This window comes from Athene noctua, chromosome 2, assembly GCF_965140245.1.
Source record: "Athene noctua chromosome 2, bAthNoc1.hap1.1, whole genome shotgun sequence".
NCBI classification, from domain to species: Eukaryota; Metazoa; Chordata; class Aves; order Strigiformes; family Strigidae; genus Athene; species Athene noctua.
The window spans coordinates 15368928-15395169 of NC_134038.1; the positions used below are offsets into that span (position 1 = coordinate 15368928).

The 26242-nt window shown below is 42.6% G+C and overlaps 1 protein-coding gene across 3 annotated transcripts; it reads right to left on the bottom strand.

The window, feature by feature from the left end:
• Window positions 1-1670: 1670 nt before the first annotated feature.
• Window positions 1671-25978, bottom strand: CCN3 (cellular communication network factor 3). 3 transcript variants are annotated; one of them, XM_074897593.1, is made up of 6 exons: window positions 25895-25978; window positions 25565-25796; window positions 25021-25272; window positions 22961-23169; window positions 16125-16180; window positions 1671-1849 (listed from the first exon to the last, which is right to left on the bottom strand). In XM_074897593.1, the coding sequence occupies exons 1-6, from the start codon at window positions 25958-25960 to the stop codon at window positions 1810-1812; spliced, it is 855 nt and encodes a 284-aa protein (XP_074753694.1). In that variant the 5' UTR covers window positions 25961-25978; the 3' UTR covers window positions 1671-1809. The 3 variants fall into 3 exon arrangements, with proteins under 3 accessions (XP_074753694.1, XP_074753692.1, XP_074753693.1); XM_074897591.1 differs by lacking the exons at window positions 1671-1849; window positions 16125-16180 and adding an exon at window positions 19863-21025; XM_074897592.1 differs by lacking the exons at window positions 1671-1849; window positions 16125-16180 and adding an exon at window positions 19863-21025 and having other exon boundaries at window positions 25565-25798; window positions 25888-25960.
• Window positions 25979-26242: the final 264 nt, after the last annotated feature.

Genomic DNA, 26242 nt, shown 5'->3' on the forward strand with positions numbered 1-26242 from the left:
TGCTGATGATGCACAGAGGTGACCTCAGAAAGTTGTCTTAGATTTTAGGCTGATATCAGGGTGACTGCTTTTTATAGTAGGCGCTCTGGGTTTTCATCACTTCAGGTTGAGGAAGGTCTCCAGCCTCAGGTCCCACTTCCTGGACACATGCTTTGTCCTCTAGACAGAGAAGGTTGGTTGTGGTTGTACCCCATGCTGTAGCTGCTTCTTCAGAAAAAGTGACTGTAACTGCACTTTATGAAAGGTGTAATTCTGTTGGTGTGCATCAGAGCCCAGATGCCCCTGTTGAAGGGGCTTCAAAAAAGGCTGTCCAGTCCAGGGGATTGTGGTTTTCAGCTCCCAGCAGGGTTTATGCAGGAGTTTGGTGACTTGGTGTTGATCAAGCAGAGCACTGAGGTGCCAAGTGGCAGAGCCTGGGCAGCCTGGGCAGCTCCCTCACCAAAACAAAAAGCTGCTGATTGAAGGAGTTACTCAAACTGGGATTTTGGATTTAAGGACAGAATTCTCTCCACCTAGACAGGAGACTTCTATGAGGAATATCAAAGATGGCGTTTGCCATCCACAGTTGTCTTGTGGAGTGGGGATCAGCATTTCCCTACCTCACAGGCATGTTGTGCTACAGGGAGCAGAGAGAGATGGGAATTCAAGATGATACACTGTCCCCTGTATGAGCATCTCCTTGGTATTGTTCTAGTGTTAGGGACAGGAGGTGTATCTGAAGACCCCTGTCTACACTGATAGGAACACTAAGTCCCACAGAGGGACTTTAAAAATGAGAGTTCTTTGTTATCTCCCTGGCAGAGTGAAAACTAACTTCACCTTGGGAGCTCAATCCTTTTCTTCTTCTGAAACTGATTTTTTTTTTTTTTTTCCCCTGGATTAAAACTAATTCAAGAGAAAACTATCGTGAAAATTTGTGGTGGTCATCAGAGGCACTTTTCATGGGGGAGAACGTGTGGGGAGACCCTACACTAAATCTGTTACTGGGACAGGATGGAGGAAAAAACCTATTTTTTTTTGTTGTGAAAGTATCTACATTTGCAGACCACTTCTTAATCTGACTCCTTTAAATAGTCCCTGTTTCAGCACCTGAACCTCCAGATACTCTGTGACTGGATGATGCCATTGCTGTTTTATGGGCATATGACTTTCCAATGCACTAATAACACAGCTTCAGATATGCCCATTAAATGCATTGGAACATGAGAAATTTGCATTAGAAAGTGGCTAGCAATAACAAGCTTAGTGGAAGGATGAAAGCAACAGTGGGATCATTTGCTTTACATTGTCAAGAACAGTATCAGTACCTTTTACTTGACTTTGGTAATTTGAAAAATAAGGGAATGGAAACTTGTACTTTCTTTTGGAAAATAGAGCTAACACTTGCATCCAAAACCTGCCCTGAAATGAGAAGATAAAGTCATAGAGAAAAAAACTAGTTTGTAAGTCTCCTTATTCTGAAAGCTCCCGATGGGCATAGTCAGAGATGGAAGGAGTTACTGGTCAGGAAGCTGGGAAAAATAAGTAAGAAGAATGCAGAGGGATAGAGATTAACTAAATAAGCACCACTTCATGCCCCAACGAATGGCAAACATAGTTTATGTAGCTATATGAGTCATAAGACATCTGAGGAAATATCATCTCAGTGACCAGTGCTGTGCAGTTGAGAAACATGTGTTTAGGGGAAACCCAAATAAAGCTGGATTTCTTTGTTTGTGGGTTTCTTCTCTTTTCATTCTCTGTTTGGTTTTGGTTTTTCACAGACTTTTTGAATTCCTCAAGGATCTTCCAGGATGAAATAAAAGGAGATTAGGTCTCGTCTTCTTGCTGTGCTTCCTCCATGCAGGACCTAAGGTATCATGAGAAAAACAGACTTTGGGTTATTTCAGACCCATAAGCTCCCAGATTCCAAAAACGGTCTGTGAAAAACATGAAAAAAAAAAAAAAGAAGTATAAATGCTAGTTCATGTGTATATGTCTGTCAGGAAGGTAAGAGCTGGCTATCTCCTCCTGGAGAGCTGCAAAGCTGCAGAAGCCATTGCATCCCTGGAAGCTGAGCTGCCTTGCCTTCAGCTCGCCGTGGAGGAGTGCCAGCCCTTCGTGCGGGAGCTGGCGAGTGAAGAGGCACCCGCTCCCATGCGGGGCCACGTGTCCTCATGCAGCTCCACATCTGCACAAGCAGCTTGCTGCAGGCTGGCTCCGAGCACGGGAAGCAGGGCTTGTGCATGACTCTGAGCACTGGAAGCAAAAGAAGAAAAATTCTCATTTTTCCCAGAGGGACTTAGGATTGTTTCATTAGGTGTCACATTAATTTCTCAGTCATGGTGGCTGAGCAGTGTTAGAACAGCACATTGTGGCGCATGCTATGGACAATGGCAAGCATTAGCATCAGCATACTGTTTATGTAAACCAAGTATATCTACTTGATCTTCCTTATATAAAAAACAAACCTCCTATAGCTCTTCCATCTTGTGAAGCCATGTACTGCTGATATATGTTTTTTCCAAGAGTACAGCTTTGCCCAGCTCTACTTTCATTTTTTATGAAAGTAGACTCAATAAAAGGTCAGGGATAAAGAAGAACAAGGCAAGTTTCTGTTACAACCAAACAAAAATGAGTTGGTTTACTGGCTCAAATCCATTCTTGAAGTAACTTTGTCTCCTTCCTTCACTAATGTTGCACAAGAGATAAATTTGTCTCCACAGGCTTGGCCTGGGAGAACTGCTGCTGTTTCCATGTGACAAACAGCTTTGTACTGGTGGTATGCAATGTCTTTCTCTCTGCAATCTCTTTTCCAGAGTTTTTAATCTTACTCTTCTCTTGCTCCCTCCCTCTTCTGTGTTTGTCTAAGTGAAAGACTCCTTTTGCAGCACTAGGATGCAGGCACAGGGCCAAGAGAACAGAACATGTAATCAGCACTCCTTGCCTCGGTTTTTGGCCCTGCCACTCATTTGCTGTGCAATTTAGAGCAAATGACCCAACCTTTCTGTATCCAAATGATAATGTGCCATTTGCTTCCCAAGCAGCCATAAATACTGTCCAGAGTCTTACCAAGTTCAAATCAGAAAGTGCCAAAGACTAATTCTACATAAAATGTCTTCTGAGCTTTTAAATTTGCATTTGCAAGGGTTCACCTTAGAGACCGTCAACGAGCTCCGAAGAGGCCCACTCACCCCTTCTGGCAGTTTGAAATCCTCCTTTCTTGCCTCCTTGGACTTTGCATAATCTAAGCCTGTTGCTACCTGGGGACTTTAGAGCTTCATGGTGCTAATTTACCTCTCCACGAAAGATTAAGGAACGAATGTGAATTTTCCTTTCCAAAGGCACCATGGAAGCCTGAAAGTGTATTAGTAGTAAAGAATATGTCACTTACAATATATCTTCACTGCTCCACGGGATTGTGGCTACACTGTAGTGTCTGAGTAAGCTTGTTTAGAGACAACTTGGACTTCTCTACCTTGTGGTATTCACTGACACCAGAAATGAAAAGACTGTCCTTTAAGGTCCACCGGGTTTCTGAGTATGGCTCTGTGCAGTGCTCTGCAGTCCCCAGCAAGGTCATTTAGAGATAGTTAAGGCATTTCTGCACAGCACCTCACTGTGTCCTGTAGATAAACCCTCTGTGTATGTGTGTACGTGTGTGTGCATGTATATTAGAGCATATTAAACAAGTATCTGCTATTCAAAGATCAATGTGTATTTAGAGTTTGGATGGACCTAAAAACATAAACCGAGAATTCAAGAATACCTAAAACATATAAGAAAACTCTATTTGGGCAAGACTCAAAGTAGTCATTTGTGGCTAGAGATCTCTGGTTTGCACTGCTCCACCTCCTCTATTGAGGAGGAGAACCAGGACTTAAAATACAGACCCACAAGACTCAGAGACTTTGGAAAAACAGCTCAGGCTCACAACTAGTTAAAGAATGAGGCAAACAAGAAGAAGCCCAATTAAACTATTTTATTAGATGTAGGAGAACCGTCGATTGTGAAATTTACTGGTAGCCAAGTTTTTCTCCCTGCCCTACCACTTATAATTATGCCTTAATTGTAGCTACTGGCTGTGGCACAAAGCTCATGCGTGTAAACAAGTCCCAGGACGTGCTGCAAAAACTACACTGTACGGGAGGCATTAGTAAGAAGACAATCAGGAGCTGGAACTGCGTTCCCACATGGAAAGCTGCGGGTGGTATAAAGAGCTCTGTATCCATATGGTTAGTTATGTGTAATATATTTGTAATTACATTAGTACCCTACTATTGCTTTTTCTGGCACATTTCTAGCCTTGAGTCGCTCGGACCAATAGTTACCAAACTGTGGTTTGCAGACCACTGGTGGTCCACAAGCTTATGGTAAGTGGTCCACAGCTGGGCTGCAGAACCAAACTGAACAGCTTTGTCATGTTTTCAATTAAAAGTTTGATGATACAGGGTACATGGTGGTCCACAAAAGAGTCTTAGCATTAATGGTGGTCCCATTACCCTAAAAGTTTGGAAACGCTGGCTTCAACAGTCGTGCAGACCAACAGTCTATTTGTGTTATGTTGTCTGAAGTTAAATGTTACAGCATGTCCTCTCCTTTCATGTGTTAGGAGCTGCATTGTCTGCTCTGCTTGTCAGTTTTAAAAATAAAAATATCATGAAGTAGTGACAAATAATTCTTAGTGGTCTGCTCTTTCCAGTTTATGATTTATTTAGCTCGTCATTTCATATGTAGTCACTGTATCAGAAGTATCAGAAGTATTTGCCCCAAAACCTGTAGAATTTTGGGAGGAAAACAAGAAGGGTGCTTTTCACATTTCATTCCCTGAAGTGAGAATTGGGCAGATGTAGGGGATAGAGCTGTGTACCAGAGAGACTTTGGAGAGATAGTCATTGCAGTCTGTTCCTGGAGATTAAGTTGAGATGAGTAAATAAGGAGATGAACCTTATTTTCTTTGGGAAGCTCTGTTGGTGCTTTTATTGCTTCCTTAGGTTAAAAACTGGGAAATTCTGTAAAAGTGAAAGTACCTGAGTTTAGGCAGGATTTTTAAGATTAGGCAAAGGAAAGGATCTGTTCACAAGGCGGCTTCATCTTTATAAACTCTGGCTAGAGGCTTATAGCTCTTAATGAAAGTTGTTTACAGATTTGTCAGCTAGCAAATAGGAGTAGCCTAAGGCTATACCTTCAGCAAAGGCTAGTTCCCCTCCCCTGCCTTGGTGGTTACAACAGTTGTCAATCATTCAAAACCATGGCTCCACTCAAACGGGAGTCTCTTAGTCACCAGCTCTAGACTATTCTGGACTGAGCAAGCTGCGTTGCTCTTGGAGAAACTGCAGGGAAGAATTCAGGATGCATTGGAGGAGAGGAAGAGCACAAACATGACCTTTTAGTCCGGGGCAGAGGGCATGTAGCTGGGAAGGAAATGGCCTGGCTTCCCCTCTCTGCTCCCAGAGCTGTTTTCATATCTTACCCAATGTCTAGTACCATTACAAGAGACTCCCGGGAGCAGGGACATGACCTATGGTTCCTTCTGCCCACAGACTTCAGACCTCTTCTTGCCTTCTCTGTCTTGCTGAGCCATGTCGTACTTATCCCTTGCTTGAACATGGGTCAGGGTGAGTTCCCACCAGTCTGTGTATTCTGCTTCCCAGACAAATGTTTTCACTGCTAAGAGATAACACACAGGAGAGCAGCACCCCTGCCGTTGTCACCTGAAGGAAAGCAGAATTGCAATTGTGTGTGTACAGGTGGCTATACTGTTGGCTGGTGGTCCCAGAGCAAAGCTAGTACCTCAGCCTGAACATCTGATTTGGTTAAGGAGGTGCAAAAGACCATTTCTGCCATCCCAGTTAAACTCAGGTGTCAATGAAGTGCCCAGCTGCTTCCTCTGGTGAGACTGTGCCTAGCCAGGACTGTCCAATGTCTAGGCTTGCAAAGTAATCCAACCTCGAACTTAGGCCCTTTGCTACTGCAGTAAAACAGATGGTTCAAATGAATTTAACAAGAACTGTCCTAGAAATAAATTGGGTTTTCTGCTTTTTTCCCTTCCTACTGGAATATGCCGCTGACTTTCTCTGTTAGGAGCCCATTTTAAATTTCCAGCCTAAACTTCTTAATTGCCACTCTGTGCCTGTGTGTTCTTGGATGAGTTTTTCTAGTTTAGTTTATTAGCTCTTTCCCTTCTTGGTTTTTGTTCTACTCTTCTGTGTTTATAGAGAGTAATCATAGTTTTTCTCCACGAGTGTTTTGTTCAGACTAACCCAGACTCTTCTACTAGTGTCCTGTAAGGCAGGCATTCCCCTCCTCTGTTTTCTTCCCAGCTTCTCTAGCTTAAATTCACCTTTAATGAAAATGGGTATTTAAGAAAAAATGCATATCAATTACAGTTCCTCCCAAAAATCTTTTACCTGTTGTGGCTAAATCCTGGAATATCAGTTATATTCTGTACTCACAGAAATATCTCTATTTAATCTGCCATGACACATCCCTGGCTGCTCACTGTGACAGCTAGGGTACATGTCAGTCAGTCTCCTCCTCTGATGTGCTCAAATCACAATCCCATGTTTTCTGTCAAATACTGTTCTTAATTCCCCGAATCATTGAATCATAGAATATCTCAAGTTGGAATTGACCCATAAGGATCATGAAGTCCAACTCCCTGCTCCTTGCAGGGCTGCCTAAAACTAAATCATATGACTAAGAACATAATCCAGAATATTTTTGAAAAGCTGCATAGATGCTTCTTTGTAACTAATCTCTTTTCATGACTAAATCCTTGCTCTATAGGATTGTTGGTCTCTGTTAGACCAGAGAAGGCTGTCTTGGTCCCTCAGGCTCGTAGTGGAGGTGTTAGCCCTTCTGAGATCACAGGTGGACGAACAAAGGTGTGTTTGCAGAGGGGCACAAAGTACTGTCTCATAAAGCTGCGTGGAAATTTTTTAAGCTTTTTTTTTTTTTTTTTTTTGGTCAGAAAATGTGTATTTGCCAAAACATGTTAATATGAAAATGTATGAACCACTGGTCTGTGATAATTCAGATGTCTTCTTCTGGGATTGCTTTTTTAAGTGGAACTTAATTAATTTTATGGTTCTACAGAACTTTTTCTGATTCGTATATTTTTTGTGTGTTTATACCTTAAAGTTTCATCCTATTTCTGCTCCTCCAGCCCCCAGGTTCATTCAAATGTCCCTTGATACTGGTTTTGTCTTTCTGGAGGCTGATCAGGGCTGCTACTGCCGAGTGATCAGCCAGGCTCACCAGCATGCTCCCCATGCTGGTCTAAGCCAGGGCCGAGTGCACTGAGCATCTGCACCTTACTGTGATAAAAAGAGTGACATGTCCTAACAATACTAGCATTTGGGGACGGTAAAGCAAGGCAGTATGAAATCACTTTATAGGGGCTCCCTGTGCAGACCAATATCCTATTTTGATTTGGCCCAAACCGGAGTGCTCTTTGGTTAGCCAAGAAGATGACAGGTTCTTCAAAACACAGTGGTTTTCTTGCTGGATCTGAATGGCTTTGCAACTTTCAAAGTCCCTGAGGTCAGTTTCAGGTTTTGGTTAGGCACAAGTGCTATCCCCATTACAAGAGCTCCAGATCTTTGTGTGGAAGTTAATTTCACATTGATCCATTGTTATTATAATTTATCATGATCTATATTGCATCAGAGCTGTAAGTACAGGCACCATCATGCTAGGCACAGGTAGTTCGGTTTGTTTCCAAGTGCTGGTACAAATATTTGAAAAATACTTGGAGAAAGTTTATGGTGAGATTTTCATCTCTGTCATATTCAGAAAGTGTTTTCCATGAGTCTTACAATTTTTGTTTTAGGTAAGTGCCTGCTTTGTGTGTGCTGTCTGATACTGTTTCTTGACAGAGGGGGATGAAACAGTAAAACTCAGAGCCAAAATGGTTCAAAGTTTAGACATGTCTATAGCACAGACATGTTAGGAGAAATTTTCTTCTGGTGACAACTTCATTCCAGTCATAAATCAAGATCCAGATGCTATGAATCTTTATTTTGGCTAATCTTATAGGTATATTTTAAGAGAACACAGAATTTCATTGAGTTGGGGGTTGATTGGCTTTTTTTTTTTTTTTTTTCCCATGCTGTTATCTTTACCTGTACCATAATTAACATACTGACCTGCTATATAAAGGAACAAATATTTTTTTTGTATTTTTGGCTTTTATTCAGAGCTCTTGAGACCTACAGGATACAGATCAAGACAGTACTGCCCTGCAGAGAGATCATAAGATGCAGTGACAGGGTTGTGCTCAGGCTGGCTTGCTACCCACAGCACTGTGGGGGCATCGCAGTCAAGTTTTACATTGCTTTTTGATGTCAGTCAGATTGAACAACACAGTCTTTAGAGGTTGGGCCTGGGTTACATCATGTTGGACGTGATTTCACAACCCTGTTTCTTATTTATGTATGCAGTATGATTCTGGAACTTGGGAGGTGGATAGAAGGACTGCCTGGAAAAGTAAAGTGTAATAAAACACATCTTGATACAATTCTCTTGTAATGATTTTCTGGATGCAAATATCAAACAACTTCAAAAATGTGAAATCAAAGAGTGGAAAACAGACCCACAAATGGCATACAACAGAGAGAGCCCTGAAGGCTGAAGGACTGGTCCTCACTACTTGAATCTCAGCTGCCAAAGTAATTTAAGGGAAGCGTCCCCTCAGTAGAGCTCCTCTATTGATACAGGAAAATTTGTGAAGATTCCTGTGATCCTTGGGATCCTTTCTACTGGATGATGACACAGACACCTTATTAATTTATTTCTATCACTTCTAGTTTCCCAGACTCCTATTCTTGTATTATGCTGTCCTACTGTATTCCTAGAAGTGAAATGTAAGAGACATCTTCATCTGAAACATAGAAACATCTAAAAGTGACCTTGTAAAAGCAAAGGCCTCAGGCAGGCCCTATGAAGAACTCATTTCAAAAAAAGCCAGAGGGTGAAAAGAGGCTCTGAGGAGCTAACATGTGACTGATGCTACAAATAATGGCAAGCACTTTCTGTAACACAAGATGTTGGATTACAATCCATATAACCACTGCCTATTTTCATGATTGTCAATTATTGCAAGTAATTTTGGCTATTTAAATGCAATAAAACTGTCTGAAGTTACTTAATTCATTTTTTTCCAAAGAGACAAATTCAAGCCTTAATTCATACTTCCATCAGAGAACATGTGTCCTAAAGCTGTAGAAACTAGAAGTGCTTTGAACCAGCTAAGGTCTATATAAGGGTCCCATGTTGAGGATGACAATGAGAACATTGTAAATTAATTGCTCACTCATTTCCTTTAACTTCTCTTTGCTGGGGTTAATACGAGGTGAAGACCTTGGAGATACAAAATGTGGATCTGGCAGAGAGAAAATGCCCAGAGAAATCAGGATGATGTTCCTAAGATCACTCAAAGCAGCTGTCACTGGCTTTTCCCATATTTGGTCTGTAGTCAAGAAGGACATTTCCACTACAGCCATGTCATTTCCTGTCTGGCTGTTTTCACCTTATTTCAGAGGTGGCATAGATTGTTTGGCTCACACATTTTACTTCCCTGTCTGACTGCAAGGGAAAACCAGCTCCTACTGCTTTGGCCCGTGTCATCTTGGTTTGTCATCATGGAGCCTCCTCCAGCTGCTTTTTGGAATCACATCTGTTATAGCCAATATACCCAGTACCTTCAGAGGGGTGTTCTTGGGGTTCACAGTAGTTGCTCTGATCACAGATTCAGGTAAGATGTGAGTTCCTGGTTACTTTCTGCAGTGGGGATTGTAACATTCAAGAGATTCAACTCTTAAAGCAAATAAGGGATGAGACTGGTGAAGGAACCTAGTTGAATCACATGTCACCCAGGCAGATTTCAAGATTGGGAGGGCTTGACTTTGCAATAATGCTAATTGTTCTTTTTAAAAAATTATTTAATTTTTAATATATATAATATATATATAATATTTAATTATTTAATTTTTAATACAGATATTTCCTTCTGTGGCAGGAATTTTTGCAGGCTGATTGCCCGATCTCCTGTGCATTGGTGAGACTCTGTTGACTTTCCTCCATGTATCTGAAGTAAAGTTTAATTGAGATAAGTCCCTGTGTTGTGCCAGGATCACATGTTCCTACATGCCATCCGCATGCCCTCTTTCCTTGGCTGCGACCTGCACTTCCCCACAGGCTTCCTGCAAATTCCTTACTGTGTGGTTATGTATACCTACAACAGAAATTGGGCCGGATGCGGGTTTTTCATTTCGTGGTAATACGGCAAACGACTGTGCCTAATAGGATGTGACCTTGCCATGTGACATTATAGATCTGTACTATGGTCTGAGAATTTCTTCCAAGATTTCTTTTCTATGAAATTGAGTACCCCAGGCTGTGAGACACCATCTCTAAACTGCACAGATCGCAAGGGGCATAAAATGTGCTTTGTCTGGGGTAGGCGTGGCTGTGGACTGTGTCAACTAACTGCTGGGTTGAAGATACCTTTCCAGTGGTGACATTACAAAGGTTACACAGTTGTTCCCCCTTCTATCTGCCATATGATACAATCCTGTCTCTGCAGCTCAGCACAGCTGCAGCTTGAACAACTCACGGTCAGTAATAGGTGGAGAACACAATCAGGCAGCTCAGTGGGGTACTGAGAGAGCACAGCCCCTTGTCCAGTCCTGTTAGTGCCGTGCTGTGCAACATGGCCTTGGACTCCGGGGACGGGGTGCTGCTGTGCAGCGTCCCCTCACCACGCCACTCAACATGCAGGCACACCAAGCTCCTGCAATTAAGAAGTGACACATCTTCCAGCAATCACTTAATCCACCACCCATAGAGCAAGGCTGGTCTGAAAGCCATCCTTCCCTGCCAGGAATCCTTAGAACAAAAAAAAGTATGTGATGGTGAACATCTAGCAACTAGCACTTTTGACAGCGGTTACCCCCCTTGACCTGGCGGGTGTGTGAGCAGCCCTGCTCTGGGCTTTGCAGCATCATCCTGCGCTGCAGCACTGTTGCAATCCCTGACTTTTTATGCCATGGAAACTGAGGCAAACAAAGTCTGACTAAGTAGACCAGTGCTACACAGCAACCCTGTGGCAGAGCTGGGAAGCGAACGCAGACTTTCTGACTCCCAGTCCTGGGCTTTAGCTACCCACTGAGCTCTGACGTGGGACGAAGTGAATCTCACCAGAGACATCAGATAACCACAGTTTAATTTGGTTTCTCTGTGCTCCATACCCTGGGGAGATAGCAGACCTCTGGCCACGAAAGGCAAGTTATTGAGAGATTTACTGTTAATTCCTCCTTATGAGGTCCATCTTGTTATGTTTGGAGTTGCCATAGGTTTCTGTTTGTTTTGTCTGTTTTTTTGGTGTGGGGCTTGTGTATTTTATTAAGCCCTTGGCTAGTATCTTGCGCATGTTTAAGATTTTATAAGGGTTTCTTTCGAGGTTATTCGTTATAGCTTTCAAAGGTGGCCTATTCTGCAGGCTTGCTATTGAATGCCAATCTTTGATAGACTGGCGTCTCACACTGGGGAGAAGACCATTTCTCATACGTTCATAATTAGTGTTCCCAAAGAGTTCCCCAGCTGCTTTTCATAGCTCTACATTCATGTTGCCCCTGGACTTTGGATGCTCCATGTCTTGTTGAAGTCATGTCAGAGAGAGAGACTGACAGAGAAGCCTCCTTTTATTTTCATCACTTAAAAAAGAAAAGCCATCTAAGAAATACCTTTCTAGTGTTTCTTGCATATTTTTGGATCTGCCACTGATCTGCTGGAGAACATGGAGAAGGCAGTTGATGTCTCTCTGCCTCATTTGGCTTTTTTCTCTGCCTTTTCTGCTGGTGCTGTGGGCAGTGGAAGGTTTTTGGTGACCTTAATTATTGCTCTAAGACTTTTCATGTTTTGGTAGTTATGTCCTTAAAAATTCTGTTTCAGACACACAGCAAATTAATTGGGTTGGGGAACACAGATTTGTAGAATTTATTATTAGAAAGAGAAAACAGCTGCTTTTTTAGTACAAGTATGTATTTTTTGATTCAATGTGTACTATAACAGACCTGAAAGCTAAAAAGATTTTTTCTTTGATCTACTTCATATTAAACAGATTTAAATTCTGGAGGAATTGTTTCTATTATTTCACTCCATATATAGAAGTAAAAGCATAATATCCATTAGCAGATTTCCTTCTGTGAAATGCTGATTTTTTTTTAATCTGCAATTAATAAAAATTAAAATAATAAACATTACTTAAAAGGATATGAATTGATATCAGCCATGAAAATGTCAATAGGTTCTCTAAGCTTGAAGACAGACGTGCTTGTACTTTTTTGTGGATGTTCCTGTGTTTTTCACAAAAAAACGAGATTCAAGAGTGGGTGTCTGATAATTTTTCAGCTGCCTCCCCCTCGTGGTAAATCTGAAAAGCCTCTTTTAATGGGCATATTGAAAAGATGGGTAAAGCTTAGCACTTGCATTTAAACAGATTTTTTTGGGGGGGAGGGAGGGGATAGTAGGAGGGCAGGGGCTTAAAAATGCTGAAAAAATCAAATGTGAATTAAGTAAAGAACATATCAGCTCTTTCCAGGAACCAAAAGCCCAAATCGGCTTAAACAAAAGAGCACAGATACTTCAAGAACTTGGTGTAATAGATGCAACTGGCTTGAGGCTTTTTCTATCTCTCAAAACTATGCTCTTGCTCTTCCCTCTCCCCTTCCACTTTATGCAAGCCTGAAGGTTGCAGCAGAAATTTCTCCTCTCCTCTTTTTTTGGTGTGCTGGGAAGCAGGGCAGGGACTCACTCCCCAGTCTTGGAGCTCCTGGTCTTTCCTGTCTCTCTCCCAAGTCATGGTTTTGCTGCTTTACATGGGCTGCAAATACCCATCCCTAGGCTTAATGTTTTTTTTTCACACTGATATGTAAGCTAAAATTTTCACTACAGCTTGGAAGAGGAAAGATTCAGCAACCACGCTGACTAATGGTCCGTCCAAGTGAGAGATGAACATTTCTTCCACAAGCATCCCAAGGAAGAGAGATGCAAAGCCATAATCTGCCAGGCAATGTGTAATCCAAAACACGGTGGCTTGCAATCAACTGTCAAAGTATGACAGTCTTAAGTATATCTATATCATACACAGACAGCAGCCTCTTCACGATGGAGTGAACCGTCACCATTCCTGAGACCATCATTTTCCCAGAACTCGTTGTCCTTCTAGTCTGTAAAGCTCTGATGTGGTGCCTGAGACCTTTCTGGTTCTCTAAAAACAAAGCATATTGCTCCATTTCCTCTGCAACATGATCCTCTGAAGTGCAGGATGGATTTGAAAGGGTAAAGCTAAAAGGAGGAGGACAGCCTTTGTGGTTAAAGCTGTAGATGGTGACTTAAGAGAAATGGGCTCATTTCCTGCTTTTACCACAAATTAATTGTGGTGGGGAGGAAGCTGTTAATATATTTTGAGCTTTTAGTGCCTTCAGTGCTAACCAGAGAAAAGGGTCTCTCCTTCCCTTCATCCTTTGTGTCTTTACCACTTAACTGGAAAATCTCTGGGATGAGAAACTTTCTTCTGCATTGTATATCTACACCAAGCAAAAAAGGTCCCTGGTGGGTCTGAGGCCTACCATAGTGTTAATAATAATAATTTAGATAAATTTAAAAGTTGGACAGCCTGCAGACTTCCGTTGTCCCTTTCTGTTAATGTCCCCATAACCAGTGACAGTTGTCACACATATCACCAGTTGGCCTCATCTTTCTGAGTGCATCCCTACTTTCAGGAGCAGGCCCAAAGTTTATTATCGACCAGACGAAATGATCTGTAGCCACCAGGTGTCCCCCTTCTCCATGGTTTGGAGGGGAACTGGGCCATCCCACCGAAATCCATGTTTTATTGTAAATTTGAAGTGAAATGCTGCTTGTAGTTCTGACCCCAAGTGATGCGCCCTTTCATCTTCCCTCTAAGCCATGGAGTAGTGGTGAAGGCAGCCCTCAGCATGGGCCTGGTATGAAAACAACAGTTCAATGTACAATCGCAAACTCATACCCCACAGAGAACATTAGCTGCAGACTGCTAAGGCGTACAGTTTCACAATGTTAGAAGTCTGGTTCTTTTCCCCGAAGAGGTGCATTTTGTTTCTGAAGCAGGCAGCCTAACATGCTACAGTCCGACGATGCAGTTTTTCAAAGTGGTGAGGGTATAACTTTTCAAGCATTTCAGTGATAGTTGTTTACAAAGGCAGTTTAGAGGATTTAATTCTGCCTCAGTCTATGCAAGGATTTCTGGCATTTGCTTATTTTTGCACAAACACCCAGATTTCTAATGAAGTGCAATTCTTTAATTAAAAACAGAGAGGGAAAAAAGAAACACACACACACACACACACACACACCCCAACTAGCGATCCTCCCACAGGAGCTAATGTGCTTATTTTTCTGTCCTGATTGTCAGAGCACTGTCCTGGGTTATGTGCAGGCTCAAGTCTTTGTTTGGACTAATGGATAGATTCTTTCTTTCTGAATTGCTCTGAATTAGGCAATGTGAGGTGCTGAGTCTGGGTTTCTAATGAGCCAGACCCAGTGGTACAGGAGAGCAAATCTTCCCCCCCCATTTAACACATCTTTTCATCTTTTTCCTTTTTAGAATATCCTTTATTATATCTTTTAAAGTACCCTTTATCCTTTATCTTCTGCAAAATTAAATTTGTTATGCTCCAAAAAGCTCTGATTGGCTCCCAGCAAATGTTTTTCCAACTACAATGGACATAATATGTACCCTAAGGGCTGCAAGACTCAAGGAGAAAGGTAGAAGGCAGGATGCATAGGGTGAATGTGGAAGGCCTCTGAGATATGCATGTTTAATTTACCACTTGAGGGCACTGTAGAAGTGAATGAGAAGGAGTGGGATTTGAGAACTGAGATAAAAAAGAGCCGTTTATAGAGGACAGCGTGGAAAAAATATAGAAGAGCATGGAAAACAGACTCAGCACATGCTGGTAGAATGAAAGGCTAAACAAGAGGAGAGACAACCTAGGACACCAGAGATACAGGTCTCCTTATATGAACTGAAATGCAATATATGAAATGCAATTCGGGGGCAATATTTTATTCTAACATAATGCCTAATAATGACAACCAGGTCAACATCCACGATCACTGAAGTGTTTTAGGTCAGTGGGACACTATTCTTCATTATTTTGATGTGACCATCTGCATGTCCCAGGCAGATAAAACTACTTCTTGGGATATAAATAAGTAATTTTTCATGTTTGCTGATCTACAAATTGTTCAATTAAATCAGTTGGTCAACAATAGCTATTCCCTACTGTTTCTTTTGAGTGGAGAGGCTTAGTGTGAGACTAATTTCATGTTACTCCAGCAAGATCACTGGCAGGCAAGCTTCTGGGGTCCCTCTACAGTCCGTGGAGAGAACATGAAATTTTAAAGATGTGCTTAGTCATAAAGAAACAAGCTGTTAGCTCTAACTTTATCTATTATAGGAATAACAGTGTTAGCTGCAGGGATTTAAAAACATATAAAACTTTTAATAGAAATTTGCAAGTAAACTGTTCCTCTCAGAGCTACATGGTAGGTCTCAGCATATACTAATATCAGTGTAGTATCTCTGATCATAGAATAGGTGGAATTGGTAATGATAAAATCCGAGCAGAATTTTCCCTCAGGTCACCATAATTTTTGTGCCTGCATGCTCATATTACAAAATTTAGCATGGTAGGCATAACTATAATGGCTTTTTGAAACAAGAGTTAGTACAGAAACCTTTGGCACAAAAGAATTATTTTATTATTACTTAAAAAAATTAAGAAGAAAAATAAATTCCAACGTAGTAAGTTGTCAGAGGAGAGAAATACAGTGCTATTCCATGAAGTTCAGATTTGTTGTAAGATATAAATACTAGGACTAGAAACAATAACTAAATTTCTTCCCGTCCATCTCCCCACACACCTATAAATTAATAAAAACAGAGTCAAGACAAAGTATAACTTGGACTAGAAAGAAAAAAAAAGTTCTATTCTATTTTGCCTGAAGTTTTTGTTATATTACTCCTAAAATTATACTGGAAAACAGAAAGGATGAGGCCACGATCTTACCAAAATCAATTGTAGAATTTTACTCACTGTGAGGTTTTCACTCTAGTGTCAGGCATCAGTTGAGGAGGCTGACAGCTGGGCTCCTTACGTAGTCAGTGAAGGCAAAAAAAAGACATATTTGTAATACATCTTTGATTGCTGCATCAGACAAACTCAAAGCAGATTAAATGCAAGAACCATGTTGCTTTGATGAAGTTACAGAGATTAAACAGTCCTGGAAGTAGCTACAAACATTTCTACTGGGTGTATGTGCTGTAGGGGGTAAGACTGGCTATCATCAATATCACTTACTGGAGGTGCGCTTAGCCCACCAGTTGCTAACAGTAAAAGATGTTAAATTAAATGAATAAACAAATTTTTAAAAAGTTTTCTAACCAGCTTATTTTTGGGACAGTCCTTGGCTGGTACTAGAAAAAGAAAGGTAAATTTGTTCAGAGACTATGGAATGAACAAATCAACTGGCATGTTTTGTGCTTGTTTCATTCAATGTATCATGCATGGACCCATACATTGAATGTTGAGTGATGTTCTCTGAAACCCTCAGAAGGGAATCCTTGGAGATATGAAAATGAATTGCTGGCTTTTTTTGCTCGATCTGAATAATTTAACGTTTCTTGTTTGGGAAAATCACAGACTAAAACCAGAAATGTTCAGGATTTTATCATTGGAATTTACGTATACAAACGTCACAGATTTGACACACCACTGTTGTGTTTTAATTAAATCGGTGTCATGACCTTTTGCAGGAACAGGTTGAAATTGGCCCAAAGACTAGGCTAGTAACTGTTCATATTAAAGTAAAACAAATCTAAATGAATGTAACAAAACTGATACCAGATGAAAAACCAAGTGAGGTAAAAAAAGCCACTGAATTGGTGTTATGTATATAGTCTAAAAGACAGTGGAGAACTGGGTCAGATCTTTGGTTCCTTTTGTCCAGAGGAAACATTTGTGTTCCCTTCCAAAGGACATTTTTCCTGCTGCAATGCTACAGCATCGTAAGAAGACATTGAGATTGACATAGTCCTGGCGTTAATAAAGATAGCTAATAAGGATTTGAACATAGTAGCACTTTTCTTCTGTGAAGGTTGTGGTGCTCGTGACAATGCAACTCCCTTCTCACAAAATGGGTTGAAGAAGTGGAGATCACAGAGAGAGGCACTAAGAAAGGTTATGTGGGGCATTTTGGCACTGGGTGTACTAAAGTGGAGACCGTAGTTTAAAGTGCTGGGGAATTGCCTATAGACAAAAGGAGTTACTTGTGTTAGAAATGAATTTGTATGCCATAGCGCACATAATCCCCTTCTCAAAGGAAATGGTGGATGATCCACAAGAACTGTCTCAGCAGGAAGCTGGGTTTATGTCTCTTCAAGCTAAACTCCTGTCTCTGGAGGGGAAAAAGCCACAAACCTAAGAGTAGTGGATGCTCTTAATGTACACGGAGTTGTGGGTTCATATCCCAGATAAGCTCTTCAAACCTGCCTGCAGAGTGGAAGCTCTTACTGAACTGCTTCTCCCTGGTATCTATGCTTTATATGAGCCAATAAAAGGTAAACATAAGGAATTATGTGAAAATCTAGATAGCATGAAGGGAAAGCACAGGTATAAAGGAGAAGCAATGCAACAGTGATAAACTGGTGCACAAGTATAAATAACTTTGGGTGTGAAAGGACTAGAGGAGCTGTCAAAATAAAGTGATTGAGTGAACCATTTTACTTCTTAGTATATCAGCGGTTGACTGCATTGCGCTCTAATTGCTTCTGGCTCAGGATTAGCTGGGCTTTATTAATCCAAAGACTGTTTAAATTTGTTCAGACAGTCAAATGCTGCATCGCTCAGTAGCTGATGTGTCTCTTGCAAATCAAGATGCATGTAATTTGCAAGATGATCCTGAGAAATACTCAATAGCTTGTATTACATTAGAAAAGCATTGCACAAAACAGCCTGACTCTCAGGGAGAGCAAATAGAGATGTGAAGTGAAAGTAGTTTTAAATAATCCTTCTTCCTTCTCTTCTAGATTCTAACCTCTTCCTTAATCACTACCCCAGACACCTAGAGGAGTCCTGGCATCATGCTCTCCAGCACTCAGCATTTCCCACCACTTCAGATTGCTGGAGTGCAAATCCAGAACTTTATAAACTCTCTACATTAAAGAGACATGGACCTGTTGGAGCAGGTCCAGAGGAGGGCCACAAAAGTGATCAGAGGGATGGAGCACCTCTCCTGTGAAGACAGGGTGAGAGAGTTGGGGTTGTTCAGCCTGGAGAAGAGAAGGCTCTGGGAAGACCTTATTGCAGCTTTTCAATACTTAAAGAAGGCTTATAAGAAAGATGGGGCAAATGTTTTAGCAGGGCCTGCTGCAGTAGGACAAGAAGTAATAGTTTTAAACTAAAAGAGGGCAGATTTAGACTAGAAATAAGGAAGAAACTTCTTATGATGAGGGTGGTAAAACACTAGAAGAGGTTGCTCAGAGAGGTGGTAGGTGCCCAGTCCTTGGAAACCTTCAAGGCCACATTGGGCAGGGCTCTGAGCAACCTGACCTAGCTGAAGATGTCCCTGCTTATTGCAGAGGGGTTGGGCTAGATAACCTTTAGGCATTAACAAGTGCAAGGGCAGGGAGTCTGCATGTATGCATGAGCACGCTTCTGATGAGGGGCAAGACTAGTCTTGTTCCAGATGTTTGAACAGCATAAGGTGGGCAGGGATGTGTTGATAACAATAGCAATGACTACAAGGAAATTTATCATTGGCACAGTTAGTGGGGAAAGCGATGCAAGAGCCCAGGGTGAGGACCCAAGATCTATCTAGTCTTAACTGGAACACTATGGGTTTTAGCACCAGGACCTCATACTTCCAAGGATGAGTTAAAAGTTACTAAAAAATCTTTGGCTGTTTATACTTGCTCACAGTTAATTTTCCTTTAGGCTTCATTGGCTAAAATGGGCATTTAGATGTCTACGTGTAGATATCAAATTCAGGAGTCTTAACCTGGAGCTGAATTCCACCTGTGTGTATCTTAGGTATTGCCAGACTGGAGGTTGCTATCTCCTCCAGGGAAGGAGGATGCTAGGCCGAATATGCTTGGATGTGGCCTTCTGCCTTTTATTCTCGAGACTTGTTTCCTACCACGTGATTATAGAATGGTTGTGGCCTAAGTACTATTCTGGTATCTCTTAACATAGACATGCACCAAACTAAGCTTGGTCCCACAGTCTAGGCAGCTGAATGCCTGTACAACTGTATTTATGACCCATTTGACCAATCCTGTTACATACATGATTTAACATACGCAAAACCGCCACCCTCAGGCTCTATATTTCTTGGGGAAATTGCGAACAATATCTAGCATAGGCAGCATCACAGGCCGCTTCTGTGACACTGAAATGCTGCAAGACCATATTAAACTTTGTTAATTCTTCAGACCCAAACCCAAACTCGAGATCACATATTCTTCCCCAGCACCACTATGTTTCAGGGTACATCACATCAAAGCTAACTTATTTACATCATCCTATGTCCCAGGCTAACTTATTCTGAAAGAAATCTCCCTTCTAATGTGTGTCTCAGATTATTCATCCTTTTCTGCACCAAGACACTGCATGCTAGGGCAGTGATTAGGAAGAGGTACACCAAGAACATCACAAGATAGGGTCTTTTGATTTTAGGAGTATGCAGATCCTTTTTCTTCCCATTGCTTTTAGCTGTGAAAAGTTGGTAGTTTAAGTTAAACAACTTTAGGAAAAAATATTTTGAATCACATAGTTTATTTACTTAGTAAAGTTATATTACAATATATACAGTTTCTATTTACATATACATGTAAGAAATGAAGCACCCTATGATACAGTTAGTATTTTAGAGAAATTTACAAAAATTTGGTTTTGCATCCAAATAGTTGTATCTGCAGACTCACATTGGTTAGAACCAAGTTCTCCTAAGACGCTGACTTCAGTGGGTTTTGGATTAGACTGCTAGTGAAGTTACCAAAGAGAAATTTAATTGCTGTCAGCTATCAATCTGCTATACTTCAGGATAAGAGATCTTAGCTATGTCATTTCAGGGGCTATGTGCAAACATAATTCTCAAAGTCGGAGGTATAGATGGAAGGTATTTGATAAGATACAAGAATGCAACACTTTCATCAGTAAGATTTTTACTGTCATCAGAAACAGTTTCATTAGAATAGAAAAAGAACACTGATTAAGTGTTTATATACATTATGCAAAGTGAGGTTAAGAACCTGGAAGCTTATGTGATATGGTATCATGCATTCTCCAAGGAATGCATTTACTTTTGAAAAGCCCAGTCTTACAGCTACTGAAACTTGTGGCATGATCTCCTTAACTCAAGGAGAAAGTCTACCTGTTTGCTTTGTCATCTTTATGCCACCGTCAAGAAAAAAAGAAGGCTCTGTCCAAGGTACAAAATTTCATTCAAGTGAATAAAAGACATTTGGAGGGGAAAAATGTAAAACGAGGTATTTAATAAACTATGGGAAAAAAAGAAAGCACCTAGACTGTTTTGAAAAACATCTTAGATATTTTACATATGCAACTGTTACATTCACCTGATCGTGGGTCAAGTTTTGTATAAACTGTTTATACCTTTTGTGCTACCTAATTTATGCTTTTCAAATTTTTGCTTCACTAGATGTCAGATCTAATGCCTGGAAGAAAGCATTGTTACTCTGAGGACAGTTGTTATGACAGACACATGTGTTGATCAACATCATTGGCTTTTTTAGGACTTTGCCCTGAGGACAGAGGAACTCGACTTGAATTGTTTTGGTGTTGTGTGGGGTACAGCATCGCCCATCATTGCAGAGGCCACAGTAACGAGGTTTGTATGTCTGTACGCTAGTGCAGTTCTTGTATTCAAAGCGAACAGCTTTCAGGGACTTCTTTGTTCGGATACATTTCTTCCCTTTCTAAGAGAAATATGAAGAGCCATTAGATACATCATTGCATGACTGAAAGTTAAAAACTGACATACAAGGATATAGGTCTACTCTTGAAACTTAAATTTGTTGCCTTTGCTTGTTCAACAGCAGTAAGATTCTGTAGCTCCTTCAGTAGTTACTTACAGCTAACACCTGCAAGATCTGCCCTTTGACACCAGTGTGTTATTAGGCCAGTAATAAATGACAAATAATTAAAGCCACCTCTCCTCATCTGAAACAAGACAAACCAACGTTCATTATGAAACTATATTGAAAAATTTCTCAGGCTAATGTAGTTCTGTCAGAGAATCAGGAAGCCAAATGAGCAAGTTACAGTACTAGATTCAGGGGAAAAAAAGAGGGCTATAACGAACATCAAAAGTCACAGCGCATTCTTGTGACTCAAGGCAGAACCAGCTTGTTATTCTTAACAAATGGTTGTCTAGCTCGTCCTTGGAAATCTTCAGTGACGGAGACTCCACATCTGCCCCAGGCAATCCTAACAGCTCACTATTCTTACTGCTTGCAAGGATTTCACTCATGTTTTAATTTTTATGCAGTCTAAACTCACCATTTCTTACTGCATCCCCCACGGACTCAGAACAGGCTGCAACATCTGAACACAGTCATGAGAATGCACCTCTATTATCTTGCACTCAGAAAAAGTTCAGTTCAATCAATTTTTCCCTAGCAGAACATGTTTTCTAGAACTCTGATCATTCTTTTTAGTCCCCCCCCTTGTTAGTATCACAAATGTTTCATATCCTTTTCAAAACACAGTATTTGAAACTGCAGAATATTGAGCAAAGGCCTTAGTAATGCCTTCCAACACTCAGAACATTACACAAAGTGATGGTCCTCTTACTTGGCTACATGTTATTCTCCTTTACAGTAACACTTTTATAATGTTTAGAAACAGCAAAAAAGTCAGCTCCCTTAGATACACATTTACTGCATGTGAAGTGTCCGTGTTGGATTCACTTTTGGAAAGCGCATCATAAGAATTTTAAGTTTCATTTACCCAAGCAGGTTTTGCAGTATTTCACACAGCTCTGAAGTATACATACAGGCAGTACAATTGCATTTGTGGAAGAAATCAGACTGCGTGAGCTGTCAAAATAGTCTGTACATGCAATATTCTCTGATCCATTTGGGATGGCTCAAATTATCACAGAATAGTTTGGGTTGGAAGGGACCTTTAAAGGTTATCTAGCCCAACCCCCCTGCAATAAGCAGGGACATCTTCAACTAGGTCAGGTTGCTCAGAGCCCTGTCCAACGTGGCCTTGAAGGTTTCCAAGGACTGGGCACCTACCACCTCTTCAGGCAACCTGTTTCAGTGTTTCACCACCTTCATCATCAAAAGTTTCTTCCTTATTTCTAGTCTAAATCTACCGTCTTTTAGTTTAAAACCATTACTTCTCGTCCTATTGCAACAGGCCCTGATAAAAACTTTGTCCCATCTTTCTTATAAGCCTTCTTTAAGTATTGAAAAACTGCAATAAGGTCTTCCCAGAGCCTTCTCTTCTCCAGGCTGAACAACCCCAACTCTCTCACCCTGTCTTCATAGGAGAGGTGCTCCATCCCTCTGATCATTTTTGTAGCCCTCCTCTGGACCTGCTCCAACAGGTCTATGTCCTTCTTATGTTGGGGGCCCCAGAGCTGAACATAGCACTGCAGGTGGGGTCTCACCAGAATGGAGTAGAGGGGCTGAATCACCTCCCTTGACCTGCTGGAGGTGCAGCACAAAACTGCTGAGCAAGCACAGCAAGCCTGATGCTTTCCAAAAACACTGGGCTCGTGGCACACATGCTAAAAGTTGTATTTACGTACATTTGCATCTGGGGCATTCTAGACCATAATACTGCAACCTGGGAATTACAGCTGAAGAGATCCTGCTCCCCTGCCACTCTTTGCAGCATACCTTATCAGATGGCTCTTCATTTTCACAAGGTCTTATCATGCAAAGCCGTGTCTGCTTCACCATCTCACACTGTTGATTTCTGTTGGTAACACGGGTGGAAAAGCCCATTCCACAGCTTTTGGAACAAGCACTCCATTCTGTTGTCTGCTCGATACAATTGGCACTTGAATCTGACACATCGATCCCAAGTGTGGCCTCTTGTCTGTACGCTGGAGAGAAAACCCCACAGAACCTTAGTATAAGAAAAACTCCAGTGAAAACCCAGTATCTAACTGAGCTCTACTACATCTGGGAAGAAACACACGAGACAAAAAAAAGGTCCAAAATCCATGCTTTTGCCAGGATTTAGGAATTTTAAAAGCTGCCTTTTTAGGAGCCTGGATGGCAGCTTCCTACATCTAAAAATTACAGAAAAGTGCACATCAGTGTAATCAGCAAAGCATTCAGCTTCAGTTCACTCAAGTCCACATCTGGAAGAATTATTGCCAATTTTTTTTACCAATTTAGAACTCTAATAACTCTTTATTCCTCACTTTTTCCAATGGAAATACATCACATACCTGTTCTAAAGCTATGTCATGAAAATATTTACATTAGATATGATTTGAGAGAGGCTGAATGATTTATCTAAACTAATAAACAGCATGGAAGTAAAGTCCTTTACTCCCAGAGTCACAAAGTCACCCGATCTTATCAATTATTGACATATTATAGCCAGGGTGGTGGTGGGGAGGGAGGAAAGAAGTAATTTCCAGCAGTTATCACAGCTACTAGCCATAGCCAGCTCTGATCATTGTCCTGCCCTTATGGCAGTGTTGAGCTGTATTATGCAAATATTGTTAACTGTATAGTCTGAGTCAGTGGTTATCACAAGAGTAAACAGAATGAGGTAACATGACTGAGCTGTTAGCCACAGCTCTTACCATTAAGCTCCTCTACAACAGCATTTTTGCCTTTTGCATGGTAAAGCTCAAATAAAGGTGGCCTCCCAAAAGGGATGGCCATTGCTAGAAAGAATGCAGACAATCTATCTGTAGTCATTTTACAGATTAGCCTGTCACTGTCAAACAAATCAAAGAACAGGAAAAATAGTAGAAAGGTGGCAAGCTTTTTCTTTAAGCCTTATGTGCCTTACAATTGAACCTTCATAGCACTCCGACAAGTTACTAGAGCATTTCTTCCTGGATCCTTCCTTGTTTTTCAAATCGATCAGCTAAGTTTCAACATAACTAACTGCTTAAGACCACAAAAAGCAGTGACTGGAAGAGAATTCAGTGCTCTCAACTCTCAGTAAAAGTAGCTTATGAAAATTCATGTTGAACTAATAGTTTAATTTAAAGGGGATGTTGACTTAATTCAGTAAGAAAATAGGTGGAAATTATTATGTAGCTTTATTTTTTAATTACAAAAGCCATTTATGAGTTCTGCATTTTCGAATGGGATTTTTTTTTTTTTTTTCGGATCCACTCACTGTGGAATCAATGCTTCTCCAGGCACTTCATAATGCTTTTGAGGACAACAATAATGATGAGAGTTCTAGCACAGACAGGCAGAAATTTGTTGGCATTTTAGCTACCATGCTGACCACTTGTAATAGCTGGGAAACTTAAGGGGAAAAAAAATGTCTTGTACACTAAGCTGTTAGAATAATATTTATCATGCAACATACTCTTTCAGAGCAACTAGCAAGACTGCAGCTTTGATCTGTGGGTGAAAATAATGTTTGGAGAATTATGAGCTTGCCACTGTTTTATTCCACTCACTGAACTACCCTGTACCAGATAAACAACAATTTCAGAACTGGGAACTAACTCAAGTTAACTACCTTTTAAAACTGCTATGCACATTCATCCTCTGAGTATCTCTCCCTTTACCCGTCGAGCTCTGCCTTTAGTCATAACCGCTGTATACTCACTAGTGGCTCTAGATGATAAAAAAGAGCAGAAAAAACCGACCGCACAAAACAATGCGTCTTAAAATGTGGCAACCCCATGACTATTTCCAGTATGATATCACCTCCTCCTCACAACGACTGCGATAATTAGTTTTAGTTTCCTCACCAGCCATCGCAAAACCTCCCAAAATCACTTCATCTTTAGGGTCACAGATCCACTTCTCACAGCACTCTCCAGGGACTTCGATTTTTCTGGGGAAAGGACAGTCGGGGCCGGGGAGCAGCAGGTCCAGGTTGCAGCGGGGCAGGCAGCCGATCTGTCCGTCTCGGCAGGTGCACTGGTACTTGCAGCTGGGCTGGAACGTCTCCCCGTTGCGATAAATCATCCCGTCAAACACGCAGTTGTCTCCCTCCAGCACTGGTGAGAAACGCGAATGCATTTCACTGAGCCCGAGGGCACTCGGCGCCCGCCCCGCGCCTCCCGAAGCACGGCGGCGGCCGTCCCGCCAGTGCCCGAGCGGGCCCCGCTGCACGCCGCTCCCGCCGCCAGTCCCGAGCAACAGCCGCTCCGCCTGCGGGAGGGCGGGGGAGGAGCGGGACAGCCCCGGCCCGCCGAGGGTCTCCCCTCCGCCCCGGGAGGGCAGCCGCGGGCGGGGGACGCCCCGCCGGTCCCCAGCCCCGGCGCTCCCGGCCCGCCCGCCGCCACCTACCCATGCAGATGCCGGCGGCCCCGCCGCCGTCCTCGGGGCCGCGGTCGCAGTAGAGGCCGCTGCTCTCGTCGCAGGGCAGCAGCGGGGAGCAGCTCTCGCCGCGCTGCCGGGCGCACACCAGGCAGCAGGAGCAGCCGTCCAGCACGGCGGGTACCCCCGGGGCGCAGCGCGGCGGCTCGGCCGGGCAGCGCCCGCCGCAGGGCCGGGGACAGGCCGGCTCCCGGCCGCTCACCTGCGGGGAGAAAGCGGCCCCGAGGGCCAGGTCACGGGGCCGGCTCGCCCGGGACGGCTCCCCCCGCCCGCCGGCCCCGCCGGGCGCCCCGCACTTGCCTGGCACAGCCGGAGGAGGAGGAGGAGCAGCAGGGCGGGCAGGCCCTGCCCGCCGCCCGTCGCCATGGTCCCGGCCGCCGCCTCCCCGCCGCGCCGCTCGGCTCTGCCGGCAGAGCCATTGCGGCCGCTTATATAGAGGCCGTTGGGGACCCCCCCTCCACCACCACCACCCCCCCACCCCACCCCCCCGACCCTGAGGCGGGCAGCGCGGGCCGGAGGCGGGAGCTGGAGCTGGGCCGGGCGCTCCGCTCCCCCCCGCTTCTCCCGCCACCTGCCCCGGCGGCGCCGAGCCGCTGCCCCAGCCCCGCCGGGCCCGCACGACCCTGCCCAGCCCGGCTCCGGGCGGCT